Source organism: Oculina patagonica, chromosome 13 (assembly GCF_052425735.1).
Source record: "Oculina patagonica isolate OP01 chromosome 13, crgOcupat, whole genome shotgun sequence".
In the NCBI taxonomy this organism is placed as follows: Eukaryota; Metazoa; Cnidaria; class Anthozoa; order Scleractinia; family Oculinidae; genus Oculina; species Oculina patagonica.
In genome coordinates this window covers 15,670,436-15,686,703 of record NC_135770.1, presented here as the reverse complement: position 1 = coordinate 15,686,703, position 16,268 = coordinate 15,670,436, and the positions used below count along the sequence as shown (strand labels likewise).

The window sequence follows — 16,268 nt, the reverse complement described above, 5'->3', positions numbered from 1 at the left end:
GGTGGCACACATTTGAAAGATCATTACTGGGAATCTCTTTCACGTGACGTAAAATTATGGAATCAAACAAACGGACAATCATTGGTGAAAAAGTTGTGATTATTTTGTTGTCATTAAAAGTTGCTATAGCCACGGTATAAACTGGCAAAACACCCTTAATTTTTGATTTAAGTAGCCATAACTCAAAAACGGGTCCGGTGACCACATTTTTTATTACTGAATTGTAATCAAAGATACAACTTTCTGCAAACTTTTTTAAAAAAAAATCTTCATATGGCGTTCAGAGGCAAAAGTGTACTAAATTTCGCGATTCTGTCAGTGTTTTATGGATCCGTCGTCAAAGACTAAGCAACTACTAGATATATATATATATAAATATATGGCTCAATGCAACTACAATGGACTTGCAAACGGAAACCTTGGTGACTGTACTAGAGGTTTTGGCTGAAGAATCAGTAATATATTGAGGAAGGCTGCTAGTCAAAAACAGGACGGAAAGATATTTCCAAGCCTTAGTGCGGTTCCAAACATTTAAAATTTGTGTTGTTTTGATATATATTATGGATTTAATTTCGCGCGTATAAAATTTCGCAATTATTTTGAAATTTGTACTCGCGAAAATTAGTGAAAATAACGTACAGCTTTTGTTTAAACTTTGCCAAAGATTTCATCATGTCTTGTTGATCAAAATTAAATAATAAAAAATAGGGTCACCGACACGTTTTTGAGTTAATAGCAGTTAAAGCTAAAATAAAGAGTGTATTTAGAAGGTTATACGGTTGTTATGGTAACCTTATGTAGTAAGTTTTATTGTAGTAAGTTAATATAAGAAATTGTAAGTCCAGCCGTATGCTTCTGGGCATGTTTCTTCTGCAAATAAATACAGAATTCTTTGTATCATAAAAATGTTAACAACGTGTTCGCCAATCATTGAGTAGTTGTTTGACACCATGATTGTAGCATCAACTGATAAAGAGTCAGAAGAGTGGTTATAATGACCCATTAAAATCTTAATCTTGCACAGTACTGGAAACCGTAGAAACTAGTTTGCAGAAACAAAATGCAGGGAAAAACAATCGGCTAAATAATAACAAGGAAGGTTAAGATGGAGGAGGTTAGAGCATAATTTAAATCAACTGACGTCTCCAGTTTTCCTAACGAAGAGCATTCCAAATTGATAGTGAGTTAGGCTGGGTACTCTGTTGCTCAGTAACTTATGTCTAATATTTATTCTAATAAATTGCATCTTTACCAGGTGCTGTCGCATTCCCAAGAACTGCTTTTCCTTTGATCCACTCATCATGCTGGTAATGTGGGGTTACCTTGAAAGAGAAGCAACGACAAGAATTATTTACGTCGTTTTATAAAAAAGGAATCATTTTTGGTACATTACAACTTTGAACACGAGAACATTTTTGTCATTTTTAAGCCTGTAGTCCTTTCCAATTTTTGCATTGGCTGTTAGGCAATGTTTTTACAGTGGCATAACCAAATGTAGGCATCTTCGTGGTGGTCACTGCTATTACGCCACAGTTTAAGAGTCTAAACCCAAAGAATAAATATAGAATGACACAAAATAAAGTTAATTAAAGGGAATGGTTAGGAAGCGCGGAAAAACTTCAAGGAGTAAACAAAGCTCTAAAGATTTATGTTGCAAGGTTCACGTTTGAGCACAACCCTTTGTTTTGATCTCACTCACTTTGGTTAAATTACGCAACCGTCACGTTACTATTGATTTATCAGATTTATTTTATTACTATTGCTATTGTGTTTGTGCACGGTCAAGGACACAAAAAGGAACAAAAGCATAGAACAAATTATTTCCTGTATAACCACTTTCTTTATTAACTATGAAAAAGACTTCACAGATAATCAATTATTAATCAATTAATTAATTAATCAATTAATTTATTTGTTTATTAATAATTGATTAATACGTATCCTATAGACGCGTGAAGTAATGTCAGTACATGCAACTGGAAATTAAAAAAAAAGCCTGACTTCTTGAAAGGTAAATTATAAATGTCATCTTCTGAAGGCTTTTTCAGACGTTCCTTTCATTGGCTTACCCGATAGTTAACTCGCTCGCTGTGCAATATCCCCGAAATGACGAAGTGGGTAGTAGAAGGCTGTGTAATAAACAAAGTGAAATATTAAAAACGCAATGTGGATAACGTCAAAACATTCTTAATCTCTAAAACAATGTACAGTCATTTCTCTCTTAACGGACACCTCTGTTAGACAGACACCTGGTATTGGCTCCGTCTTTGCCGTTTTCAGAAAGGTTTTCAGTCAAGATGATCACTTCTCTAAGACGGACAGCTGGAGCTGGTTCAAACGGTGTCCGTTTTAGAGAGAGTCGACTGTATAGATGTGGTGTTGAACCGTTTAAGTGAAACAACCGCAAGTTAAACTCAACCCTGATTTATTGACTCCATGCTCGCACCGACTACAAGAGGAGTGGGAGTTCCTTTCTGACCGTGTGATCGTATGATTGACAGATGTAACAACACTACAATAGATAAAGTCTATTAATTGAGAAGAGCTCACTTAGGCATAAATGTTGGTCCATGCATCTTGAGTGGCAACAATGTTACACAACAAATATTGTTTTCTCTTCTGATTGCTTTTTTTCTTTTCTGCTTGCGTCTCTGATCGATTATTTTTTGTAGTGTCGTTGGCTTTCAGGAGTAATATTCATTTGTTTTGTTTGTGCTTTCACTGAACTCCATGTCGTATCTACTTTCCAGTGGTTCATAGAAAATGCTAGTAAACCAGTCAGGGCGAGGCCAAAACCATAGTAATCGTCACGTGCCTTATGTTGTTATTCTTGCACTGGACACCAGTTACGTATTTTGAATTAAAATTTTAATGATGATATTTTTATAAATGATACTATTTTAGATTATAGTGTTGACTGTGATTACCCTATTACGTCAACCCAACATACAGAAAAACAGATAACTATTCTTAGCTCGACCAACGTTGAAATCCAATTATATAGTTAGTTTTCTTGGGTCTAGATTACGCCTGCAGCCTCGTTTCCAGGGTCTCTCTCTCCTCGCTCCCCAGAGCGAGAGAAGATAGAGAGACCCTGAGAACGAGGTTGAACTTACTGATAATTCGGCCGTATCATTACTGCTTCCAGAAAAGTAAAAGAATCTGTACGACACCAGTGTGCTGTAGTTAAATGTTGGCTTTTCCCACGAAACATTCACATTAAACCTTCCGCCGTCTGGTAAAGGGTTGAATGGACCAGGTGTCAGTTTGCGTACTTTTAATTGATTTGGATCTGCATCTGTTAAAAGGAAATGAAATGACAAAATTACTTTAATTTTTTGTAAGTAAAAGAAACAAGAAGAAGGATAAATAATTAAACACCGAAAACAATTTAGTTAAATTAATTGAAACATAATTCAGCTCATGTCACAAATCAAGCAATTCAAGATTACAACATCACGTCTGTTGATTTAGGCATGTTAGTAACACATTACATTCACATTTAAGTTGTTTTATTGAATCTGCTTTCATACATGGAAAAGAATAAGATAGGTTTGTTTTTCCAAAAAAAAAAACAAAGTAACTTGTTTCACTTCTCCCTACCCGGTTACTTAGTGAAGACCTACGCCCCTTAGTCTTCAATTACAAACCAGTAGAATAAAAGAAGCATTACTGAAAACACTTTGACACACGGTCAATTTACGCTGAAAACAATGTAATTAAATTTTTTAATTAAAGTATGTTTGAACGATGTTTACTTCAAACTGCCAACGTGTTGAAATCTTTAATTTAAAACGCAAACAAAACTCCGTAACAGTGTCACTCATGTACAGTTTTCTCGTAGATTGAAAGCGTTATTAAATTATCAATTAAGTGCTTTCGTGCGCGATGATGTTATCTTTCTCGGTAAAACAACATCCATTTATGAGGTAATTTTTTTTCATGAAATGTCATACATCTTTCGTATCATGTTTTATTCGTCTCGAACACGTACATTTTGAATGGAATCTTAGATACCAAAAGGTTAAACGGATATATTACCTAACTTAGAGATCAACAAAATATTTGATACGGGCAAAAGTCAATTTGATAGCTTTGACCTGTTGGTCAATTTTAACCAGCGGCAATTTTCATAAGTACATGCGCTACAAACAAACATTGTGATGGGAGATTTTCATAATCGCTCACATTTCCCTTATTTGTATTCCACGGTATTTAATTTTTCTGCTATCGCGTATGTTTCATTCTAACTATCCAACAACAAGAATGTGTGTCACTGACGGGTGTTGTGATCTTCTGAAAACTTCAACAATATTTCACAATTATCAATTTCCTGGAATCCTCTTTGAATTTTTCAGCTATTCTTAACTTTCCGGCTGATTGTAAGCCTACACTCCATCAGTTTTCATACTGGGAGAAGATGTGAGAACCTTCCATGGGGAAAAGAAATCGAGTTCGATACTAATATTGTCTTGGTATTCACTATAAACATTTATGACGTGATTAACTTGTAGATGTCAAATAGAAAAACTCTTCTGAGTCACTTCATTTGCTCGGGACCCAGGAGGAGGGATATGCCGGTCCTAGATCATTTTATTGCTCTCCGTCGGTCCTGCCACGAGTACGGAACAATATTCTCCAGAACAGCACACGTGCCCGATTGGAACAAGGATTTTGTTTACTTGTTTATTTTTTTCACTCTTTAGAGACCATAACTTAGAAGACTGTGCTTTCTTTTAAAGCCATTTTACTCTCACAGTGAAAGTTTAGTCGTATTCAGTTACTTTACCAACTTTTAATGGAAGCACTGAATGGGATTAAGCAGAGATATAACGCACTATGGCGATCATTCAAACCACTTGTTTTATTCAATATAATTCTCCCATGTTCAGCAAATCATAGTTATTTTTAATCTAACACAGCTATGTCAGTTATCATGCTTTATTCGTTGCTGGGTTGCTGTGGGGAGTTTTGATTATCACTCTCTTCACAACATATTCCGTTGATGATGCAAGCTGCAAGAAAAAGAAACAACCATGCACTGATTATGGAGTAAAAGAAGCCCTGTTTTTCTTTCCCATTTCAAAAGTACAATGACGCAATTTCCATTTCTAGTCACGTACAATTACCTAGCATCGAATGACTCTTGAATGGCATAAGTAAGAGTCAACCATCCAGTTTCCAACTTTTCAAATGTGTTAAAGCCGTTGCCAGGACCTAAATTTTAGTCTGTCTTAAATAAGTGAGAGCACTTTGGGCTCCCTTATCCTCTGCCGGGGCTTAATAAGTAAAGACAGTTTACTGGGTAAGAAAATAATTTTATTCTTCCACTTGTTGTGACAATGATAAACGTGCTTGAGTGTTTAATCCTTTTCAAATCAGAGTGGAAATGATCAAAATCTGCTAACATTAGGGGGAGGTGGGAAGAAACTTCCTTTGTTACACGACTCAAAAATGCGGCATAGCGGTGCTGTGTAACCGTGTGTGTGCAGTAGCTATCGAATGGGTGCTAAGGGCATAGTGAATAGCTTGACAAAGTTCATTGTTTAGTTCGCATGTTTTAGTCTTGACCGTGCACAAAACACAATAGCTATTTACATTTTGATGGCTCCTTTGAAGTTTGCCAGACATCAAACAACAAACAGTGGTAACGGTCACCGTGACCAGCCTGTCAAAAAGTAAGGCTTGCGAATGATACTAATAGAAATAACTCCAATGATTCTGAAATGATTTACCATTTTTGATTGTTGAATGTCAACGGTTACAATTGTTTTCGCTTGTTATCCACGCCACCAAGACATTCTCAGTGACGTGAGACATCAGGTGAGAAATCAAGCTGAAAATGCAAAAAGAAGCTCAGCGGCGCGAAACATCAAACGCAAAAACCACCACTGTTCGCATTTCCAACGCATGTAGTCATTGATATCTTTCTGAGAGAAACAAAACTTTGGGTGACGTCTTTCTTAGCAACGGCTTGATTGACACAGACTTGCACCGTTTCCCGGCACCGCTATGCCGTCAAAGAAAAGTGCCGGCTTTTTCCCCCTGACCTGACACAATAGCTCGGACATGCTTTGTCCAACTGGACATTTTCAAAGACTGAAAAGGGTGTATACAAACCAGCCAAGTGATTTGAATGCTAAATATAATAAATAAATTTTAAACATTTAAACAGGAAAATCCATCGGTGCGAAGGGCACCGGTATTAAGGTCCAGTGAAAGGTCGAAGTTGAATTAAAAAAAAAATGTTTTTTGAAGAGGAAGGAAAAACTCCCACAGCAGGAGGAGAACCAACAGACACCTAAGCCCATTTATGACGCAGGGTCCAGGATTTGAGCCCGGGTCAAATAAGAAAAAAAAAAGAAAAATTAGAGAAAAATCTAGAAAAAGGAAAGTCTTAATATGTCTCGCCACATATGAAAGCTCTGTACAACTAACAAAACGCCGTTATATCTGTTTACGAAAATCTCGTAACAAATATTCAGCAGATTCTTGCACGTATTAATTAGGGCTTTTAGGCAATAGAATATTGACTGATAAGTAACAGTAATTGGACCGAGTGGAGTGTAATTCAGGGAGTAATCGGGCAAGTAATGGAAGAAAAACCACAAGAAAGTGCACAGTAAATAACACTGTTTGTGCATTTTAATGCATTTTGCATGCGAAAGAGGTGCACACGTAGGTATGATAGTGGACCTCCCGCGCGCGCAAAAGGCGTTAGGGAGCAGGGCTCCATAGCTTGATTCCCGTCCACGCTTGTCAGTACGTTTTCGCAAAAACCCATAAGGGTTGAAACGTGTAACTCCATGTGATTCGTATTGTAGGAGGGTTCTTCTAGGAGGGTTACCCTCCTTCCACGTAAACAGGTTCTTAGAAGTTCAAAACTGTAAATATTGTATTGCATAATAAAAATTTGGTTTGTATCTGATCTTAAAAAAGTTGGTAAAAACGTATAAAACTGAATTTTCGGTAACTCTCTGTTACCTTCATCAGAGTTAAAATTGGTTCAGATTTTGCATAATAAGTATTTTATACACCGCCGGTCTCTAGGGATGTTCCCAATGTTAAATAAACTTGTGGGAAATGCACATGCTCATTCACACAGTTAATGTCCTGGATAGAATGTAGCGCTTCTAGGAATAAGTGTTGTTGCCTATTGTTATTCAGTTTTATACGTTTTTACCAACTTTTTTAAGATCAGATACAAACCAAATTTTTATTATGTCAAACACTGATCGCCCTAATAACATACCGTAGAATTCTGGTTATAAGCCCTGGGCTTATACAACTTCGTAAGGGTTTTTGGGTGGGCTTATAAGCGGAGGGGCTTATATTCGGGAGGGCTTATAAGCGGAAGGAAAAAAACGTTTCGAAACGAGCCTCGGGAGTGTTGATCGAAATACGTTTTTAAGTTAAAAACGCACAAAAAAGCAACATTTAGCCCTGTTCAGTACTGTCATCCGGTAGAGGGGGCTTATATCCCGGGGGGCTTATAAACGGATGTATTTTTTTGTTTCCAGGTTGATGGGCCTATAACCGGGGGGGCTTATAAGCGGGGGGGGGGGCTTATAACCGGAATGTTACGGTATTGTATTGCATATACATCTATGTATTTATTATGTACCAACCAGGAGAAGTAATGATAGCAGAAGTCCAATCCGTTGAGGGTTTACCATCAACAAACATTGGCCTGACCTGGAAAATGTACAGCATCAAGGTCAATCTAACTACAAATTAAATTTTCAAATAACCAAGAGATTAAAGTGCAGATCTAATTACACTCTCGTAAACCTGAAAATCCAATTGCTGAGCAAAAGTTGTTTAATAAAAATTTAAGTTAGGGATTAGTCATTTTTCCTGCACTAATGGGTTTTGTGTTGGATTGTAAAAAGAAAAAAAGAATCCGTCTCGCGACAGCTTAGATTTGAAATGAGTTTTGATACAAGAAAATTGCTCTTTTATTTCCTCCCATCTTTTTCATTCTTACCTTTAATTTTCCGTAAATAATAACTTGCCCCTTTCTCGACTGCAGACAACCACTTACCTCAATTTTGTACTTCGTTCCAGGCAATAAATCTTTTATCGTGTGACGAGTAACAAACTGCAAAACAGAAAAGACAACGGATTCACCTTCCGACGCACAGATACAGTCGTTAACTCCGTGGAACAGATATTTTGGCAGTGAGCTACATTAAATAAAGGAACTGTTTGAATTTGACACTCCAATAAAACCTGTCTTTTCATCTTTCTCAGATCTATCACTGGACTATAGCAATTAATTTTCCTTTTGCAAACATCCCCTTTAGTACAGCTACTTCTACATGTAATTTAGTCGGTAAAGTCGTTAGACATCACACCACTTTGAAATTCCTTAAAAATAGATTACAAATATGAAGGTGGATGAAAAAAAAATTAAAAAAAATAATGTGTAAAAATTTAAGAAGAATCACATTAAGTTCTATTTTTTAGCTTTACATCTTTATACTTTTGACATAATTTGCTTAATTGGTTTTATAATTAAAAATTTGTAACGAACTAGAATCGCAAATGCATCTTCTTCAATAAATATTAATAAAGGCCAAAAACTATTAAATTTCGAATGCTCCTCGCAGGAAGCTTGGTAAATTTCTTATTTAGATGTTGCAATCACCAGTCGTATTTAATTGCAGCAAAACAGTGAAAATTGCAATATGTTCGAAATCTTCGCAGGGCGGTAGCTCACCGAAATCCCTTCAAACCGGCACGAGGAGCGGGAAACAGCAAAAAAATATATTACACAGCAGCAGCTTGGGTCAATTGCATTCATAACACGGTCGGATTTATTCTTTCTAGATGAAAAATCGTTTCGTTTTAATACAGCTGATTTGTTAGTTTGGGTGGCCTGTGGTAAATGACGCCCAGCAAAATAGGGAAAAAAGCTACCAAACTTACTGTTATTGTAGATCCAGAAAACATAAAACCTGAACGCGCATTGCTGTTTTCTTCAGACCATTTTACAACGTACATTTGTACTTTTTTGTAAGGGTAAACTGGTGGGTTCCACGTCACGGTGCCTTGAAATCGGAAGTCTTCTTGTGGTGTCATAGGTCCTTCAAGTGTCACGTTACTGACCTTTCTGTCTACCAATGGCGCTGATGGAGGGTCGACTGTGAAATGACAAATCAATAGTAAATGTTACACACTTTTCATCATTCAATCGCATTTTTTTAATTTGAAATAAAGATTTATTATAGAATGAAGTTGTTTACATGCAACTGCAATTCAGATAACGAATGGGAACGAGAACAGACGAGAATAAAAAAGTTCAAACGTTTCCCTGAGAACCTCTCTGACCTTCAGCAAAGGTAAATCTTTTCAAATTAAAATAGATTTATGAACTCCATTTACCACCAATTATGCCGCTACGTCCTCTTCCTTGAACGATGGTTTATGTCGCGCAGATCTCTTGCTCATTAATAAACTCATTAGCAGAATTTCTTATTCTTGAAGAGGAGGTATTATTTTCTCAAGGTTTGGTTTTGTGATTTTCAACACGATTACGCTTAGACATAAAGATTGCAGAGATTGCAAGTTTGCGCCCACGTTTTTAGATAGAGAACCGAAGCAAATGGTTATATAACTTAGTGACAAACCACAATCTCTATTGTCATGACAGAAGCAAACTTCGTGTTTCCAGAACTTTGTAAAAGGTATTGGCTATGAAGGGAGTAAAAATGTGAAAACTATATATATATATATACTTTGAAACGTTGAATCTTCTTTTTGAATTGAAAGGCGGTTTTAAAACTCCGCTTATATTATGACATGGTACCTACCACGTGAATCGATTCCTGGAACAAAAAACTTAGTAATAGAGTTCTAAAGGTACCTGCCCGAAACCGTCTTAAACCGATCCGGATCGGTTCTAAACATATCCATATAAACACCTGGTACTTCTGGAACCGGTCCGGTATGGATCCAAAACTGGACTTGCAAAACAGCAGGTCCAGTTTTAGATGCGTTTGGATCCGTTCCGGACCGGTAGTGGGAAAACAGAAGGCCAATCCGGTCCGATTTTCTCTTGGATCCGTTAGGAACCGGTCCCGTGTAAACATAGCCTTAATTTGTATGTACGGCTACAGACTACCAGAAAATAATCCCTTTAACTACTGCAATTAATTTAAACACTTACATTTATAGCATTCATTTTTTGGAAAGTTTATGATGTTTTGGCATCCTGAAAGTTGAAAAGAAAAACGTCTTAAACTTCATTTCTAAAGTTAAATCGTCAGGTTGTAACGAATATATACCATAGATTTCCAAGTGTCAAGAGTAATGAACAACGTTGCATAGGCCCAAGTTCTTGGCAATCGTTTATCGTGAACTGCCAGAAGTGTCGTCTACCCGACGCGTCGCTTTTTTGTAGGTGGATAGAGAACAAGACTGAAGTTAATTATAATAAAAAATATATTTAGCCCGAATTATCCCTTGGTGTTCTTGTTATGTTTTATTGTAATGTGACAGGTAACACTAATTCTTTCCTCAAGTTTTGGTGGAAAGTGAGACAAAATACGGTCTCAGAAGGTCTGAAGGTGTACTCATTACAATAGTATTCATTAGCAATAAAATCAGTCAAAATTCATTAGCTTATTCCACTGTGTGAAGTAAACTAGCTAGTAATGTGTTTTACCTGGATATGCGTACGTAAATACTGTTGGATCACTCATACTGCACCCAATTATAGAATGAATCTGTAGAAAAAACATGGCACAGCCTTCATGTTATAAGTGCCTTAACAAATTAAAAGCCAAAGGTATAATACGCTATGCGTGAAGTGATGACTTAGTAAAATTCTGCTGTTAATTCTTAACAGAATTTATAACAAAGAGAAGGTAAAGGTGATTAAAGGTAATAAGCTTTAGCTCGTATATACCACTAAAACCGTTACTTAAGTAAACTTATGTCCTTATTCAGCTCTTACTTCAACTGTGTGGTTGCATTTCAACGACTTGTGAAAAAAGTGAATTGATAGGCTTGTTTCAGGCTGCAAAAAATGCAGAGGAAAATAAAAGGTTATTACTGCTTTTTTAATTATTTAATTAATACCTACAGACATATCACACGCTACAAGATACAAAATAAAGTTTTATTAATGTAGAATACTACTTACAGAAACACTTATAACAAAGATGCTATTTACAGTAAATATTACACGTTTTGCAATAATTAGTACAACTTTGGTGGCAATATTTACAATACGTCTACTTTTAAAAGTGCTTTTACAACACGATACAATACAATACAAGAAAAAAATGAAAGTGAACTTGTACAAACAAGAATATCTTTAATAATGAATAGCACTTAAATATACTTACAGGTGGGAAAATGGTCAGGATTCGTTGTACGAAAATTTGCTTGTTTCGTTTTCTCATTTGTTTTTATTTACTATTTTTATTTTAAACTTTCCAGTTTTTAGTTACTGTCTATCATTATTATTTATCGTCCCTATTGTATTTAGTTATTATTATTACCTGGTTATTTTAGTTATCTGTTTTTTAAGGGAGTTCCCACTTGTGTTTAAGGGGTACGCGAGCGGAGCCCTATACCTACGAAAACTTAGTAAGCACGTCAAGTTGAAAAAATTGCTTCTGACGTCAGCCTCCGTACGGAATCTGGGAAAAAGGAGGGAGGTCCCAAGGCAAACATTTTTGTCATTGTGTTCACTGTGTGAAATGAGTGAAACGAGAGAAAAAGCGAGGAGAGAGACTAACGCTTCTTTCGTGCTCCCCAATCTTCCCGCGTGCACCATAACACAATAGTGTACGCTAATAATATAATAAAAATAATTTAATTCTTGAAGATGAAGTATTCAACATGACACGAGCATGGGACAAAGAAAAATTCTGAGTCCCCGACGGGAATCGAACCCATGGCCTCCCAGACACCGGTTGGGCGCTCTAACCAACTGAGCTACGTGAGACTCGTTGTGAGCTGGGCCATTTTACTAGGTTGATAAGTGACACGCATCCTGCATACTGCTAGGATCAGCAATGTCGAATTCATCAATTTTGTAGTAAATAATAAAGATGGTAAATTTTAAGCTGACCCAGCTCATGCTAAAGTATGAACCATTGAGTAATTCCACAATTAAAAAACAAACATTTAAAACTAACAGGGGAGTTCCGCTTTTAGGCTTGCCTTAATCTACATACTATTGTTGTTATTTTTTGGTAACCCGATATCGAGCTGATTTTTCGCGCTTGGTTACATGAGGTCATTCCCAATTCAAAACTTCTGTGGTCACCGACTGATGGAGTATATTTATATCGCTTTTTATTAAGTACTGACCAGGTGCAATACAACAGTTAAATTATTCTTTGTTACGTTGATTTTATTTATTCGTACATTCCATAAAATAATATAATACTTACAAAAAGGTTTAGACTTTTTTGATATTATTCTACAGTTTCTACTATTACTAGTAAGGAAGTATTTTCTTATTAAACCTAGGTAGTTACTCTCAATGAAATGTGCTAACGAATTGTTCCTATGGATCGTTTTTAATGTTAATCAATCATACTCAGTGTTGTATTCTTACCCCTGTTGTATCTTGCGCACGAGGCAAAAAGCCACCTTGACATGAAGCATCCGCATTCCAGAGCATGCCATATTTTGAAATAAGATCCTTCTGATCTAAATATAGTTATTGGACAAAAAGGCTATTAGCACCGTTACATTACAGAATCTATTATCTATAATTCAAACCTAGGGTTTTAAAGAGGGTTGGACGTTCTTTCTATTTCATCATCGCAAAATGGAAGTAATTTTTCTCTGAAACATTTTTTTTGTGGGTTAGGAACCTATCGTATCCAGAAATGCGGCCCAAACTCGGAAACGATTGGTCAACTGCTTTAAGATATTAAAATGGCCATGTAAGGCCATTTCAAATATATCCCACAAGCGGCAAAAACAATGACTATCTTATCACTGCTCTAGCGGGAAATTCAAATCTTCGGCGAAAGCGACTGGGGTATGACTCATTCAGAATAACAGGTTCGTTTGACATGACACGAACAGTCAGGCAGGGTGAGTGGACACGACACTGAATGTCGCTAATGACTGGAATTACGACCCTAGCAACGAGGTTAAAAAAAAACAGAGTACTGAGATCGCGAGAAAAGCACTGGACTTAGTTCGTGTTTTATTTCTTTCCAATTTCGATCTTAATTTTTCTAATTTTGATCTTTACTTTTTAACTTAACACTAGTCGTGGTATGTCTTTAAACTAGAAGTATGACTAAATATATGTCCACGTTAATTAATATCCTATCCTCTTTCCTCTGTGAACAGTAAAAAGCATTCGAATCTCACGCCATATAAATAGCCTACTGTATGAATTTAAAACGTCAAGAGAATTTTATTTCACCCACAGAGAATGTTTTGGACTTTTGCTAAAGTCGAAATTAAGCATTTTAATGGCGCTCAGTATATATTTGTTGAATACTAACACATTTGGCAACCATAAGTTTTGGCAAAACTTTCAATCTAACACCACCCTTAATTGTGTCAACAAAATTTTAAGAACAACTGACGATCCCGCGACACTTAATTTAAAAATATCGTACAAAAGTTCAAGCGAAATACCCCGGATGACGCCAACAATTGCGAATGGAATTTGCACAAAATAGAGCACTTTCAGCATGCCAGTAAAGAAAGAAGAAAACTTTTCTTGGTTTCATTAATTTTTAGCATTTTCACTTAGCATAATTATTTCTTTAGAATGTTTTATTGGTCATGAGATATACGTATACTAGAAGAGTTATGGCCTTCTCAATCTTCTCAAATTAGTTATAATTTAGTGTTTAAATTGAATCGCGATAGTTGTATTTTTAAAAAGGATAAAAAAGGACAGTACCTGTTTACTTCAAGATGATATTTAGCTCGACATAATGACCACAGAACAAATATCAAACTGTATAAAAATGAAACCAAGGCAAGTTTTCTTCTTACAATAATCGCGTACGTGTTGAAAGTGCTCTTTTTTGAGTTAATTCCATCTGACAATATTGGCATTCTTCTGGGAATTTAGAACCTTTCTGGATTTTACAAAAAATTAAACTCGCTGGAACTTTTACTGATAATATTTTTGAAAATGGTTTGACAAAATAAAATAAAATTTGATTTTCCGGTCCTGTCGCGGGATTCTCGATATTTAACATCAGTCGCTCTTAAGGAACTTTTTCAACAAAGGATTGAGTCCGCGGCTTATTTTCGTTTTTTTTTTGCCGTAAACAGTTTAAAGCATTTATATCTCACGCTGTAATAATAAAATTTAACGAAATCCGTGGTTTCAACTTGTTTGAATGTGCGATGGACTCGATATTTACGTTTGACTGACGAGATTGGGTCTAAAGATTGACTGTCAATTGATTGTAAGTCGATAAGACATACACTCACTTCACAAGGACCCTTTTTATCACTTACCTTTAGGTGGAATCCAAGAAACCGTCAATTTAATTTTATCTCCCTGACTGTCGCTGTCGTACACCAAGCTATCCACTGTTATATTTGTGACAGGGTCGGGCTTGGAAAGGGCTGCAGAAAGAATAGCAATTAAATAAAGAATATTTACGATGGCATCCTCAATGGAAACGCCACCAAACTGAAGTTATGAGCAGATGCTCTAAACCATAATTTCTCTTAACAAAACAATGCCGCCATGTTGGTGCTCATAATTAAAAGAAACAAGCAGGCTTCCATTGCTGTCATCTCTTTGTCATTTAAAATTTGGACAGAATTTAGTTATTTTTACACCGCAAGACAAAGTAAATTCAATAGCGAGAAAATTTGTTACGATAACCGAGCGAAATTATTAGGCAAGTCCTGGAAGGAAAAGCAGTAAAAATGAATTATGTACTTTCTTTACTAAAAATATAGTTGCACAAAAATGATAATAAACAATACTTCGCTACTTACTTATTTGCAGTGTTTGTGGTCCGTAGCTCACAGACGAATTTTCTGTCAGAACAGCAACTTTGAATCTGTATAATATGTCTGTGTACTCTGACTTAAAAGGACTTAGCGCACTGTAGACGCAAGGGTGTTCAAACTTAATTGTAGCCTGTGGGCTGACGAAGACCTAATATGAGAAGTATAGAAAAAAAATAAGAACCACAACGAGTGCCAAAAAATTAACGCAGATAACAAGGAGCGTTAAAAAAAGTAACAAGAACGAGACGAAAACAAGAATCAAAGAAGTGAACAAAAACGAGAGCGATAATTAAAGTGAACTAGAAACTGAGAAAGACTCTGAAAAATAGGCCTGTCAATAAGAAAACAGAAGAAAACGTAATGCAGGCGTCGTATAGCAACAGAACGTATTCTTAATATCTGGACGATTTACCTCTGACAAGTATCTAGGAGAAAATCTTGATTGCTCTCCGGTAAAGGTTACTTGGATTAGGTAAACGGCAGAGCCACTCATGTTACGCACTGGATCCCACTTCAGTGAGATTGAGGTAAAATTCTTGCTTGTTACTGTAGGTATGGCAGGTGTTGGTGGGGTAGAACCATCTCCGTTTAATATGGAGGAGAAATTCTGTACCAGCGTCAAAAACTCGCAACTTTTCAAACAACTGCTTACGTTGTTCTGCAAGAGAATTATAAAACTGAAGGATTGACACTTTTTTACACATGATTGGAAATGAACTTTTGCAACTGAATAATTCAAATTGTACTTACACATTTTTGCTTGCATGATATTTCGCCAGAAAAAGGATCTCCACACGGAATTAAGCACTGTGGGACAAACAAACAATTATCACATCACCACATATAATTGATTTTTATTATACAATGACCGGGAAACTACGCGCGCTATGATTGGTTAATGCCTGTGATCTATCAGAGGAGAGATGCACAAATGACGTCGGTGCGTTGTTTTCAAAACTCAGAGCAGAAGCAAAAAGGAAATGTTCATCACGTTTGATCTTGGGCAGTTTTGCTGTTTTCCCGTTGTTGTGTTTGCTGCGTTACGATTCAATCGTTCAAAGTAATTTTTAAACGGAAAACACACAGTTCCATGAAGACAGTCAAATACAAAAGATCGCGCTCTCTTTTGTAAAACGTTGTTTATTGATAAAAATTCGAAGATAACAGCTTCGTGGACTGAATCTCATAGAAATGATTTTTAGGCTTTAGTTTTCAATATTGGCATAATCATCGTTTGGTACTGAAAGTATCACATTGGAACGGATGCCCCGTAAGAGGTTGACTCTTCCTATTGCCTT

At 36.2% G+C, this 16,268-nt stretch overlaps 1 protein-coding gene across 4 annotated transcripts in view; it reads right to left on the bottom strand.

Moving 5' to 3' along the window:
• LOC144634541 (uncharacterized) overlaps positions 1-16,268 on the bottom strand; it is a 52,256-nt gene that overhangs the window by 18,853 nt on the left and 17,135 nt on the right. For all 4 annotated transcript variants that reach the window (XM_078493526.1, XM_078493524.1, XM_078493525.1 and 1 more), the window contains exons 4-17: positions 15,721-15,777; positions 15,383-15,628; positions 14,956-15,118; positions 14,464-14,574; positions 12,578-12,672; positions 10,961-11,023; positions 10,670-10,730; positions 10,172-10,216; positions 8,932-9,146; positions 8,045-8,101; positions 7,629-7,695; positions 3,117-3,298; positions 2,070-2,129; positions 1,253-1,322 (exon numbers count right to left, since the gene is read on the bottom strand). In XM_078493526.1, coding sequence (XP_078349652.1) covers positions 1,253-1,322; positions 2,070-2,129; positions 3,117-3,298; positions 7,629-7,695; positions 8,045-8,101; positions 8,932-9,146; positions 10,172-10,216; positions 10,670-10,730; positions 10,961-11,023; positions 12,578-12,672; positions 14,464-14,574; positions 14,956-15,118; positions 15,383-15,628; positions 15,721-15,777 — 1,492 coding nt within the window. The remainder of the gene's footprint in view (positions 1-1,252; positions 1,323-2,069; positions 2,130-3,116; positions 3,299-7,628; positions 7,696-8,044; positions 8,102-8,931; positions 9,147-10,171; positions 10,217-10,669; positions 10,731-10,960; positions 11,024-12,577; positions 12,673-14,463; positions 14,575-14,955; positions 15,119-15,382; positions 15,629-15,720; positions 15,778-16,268) is intronic.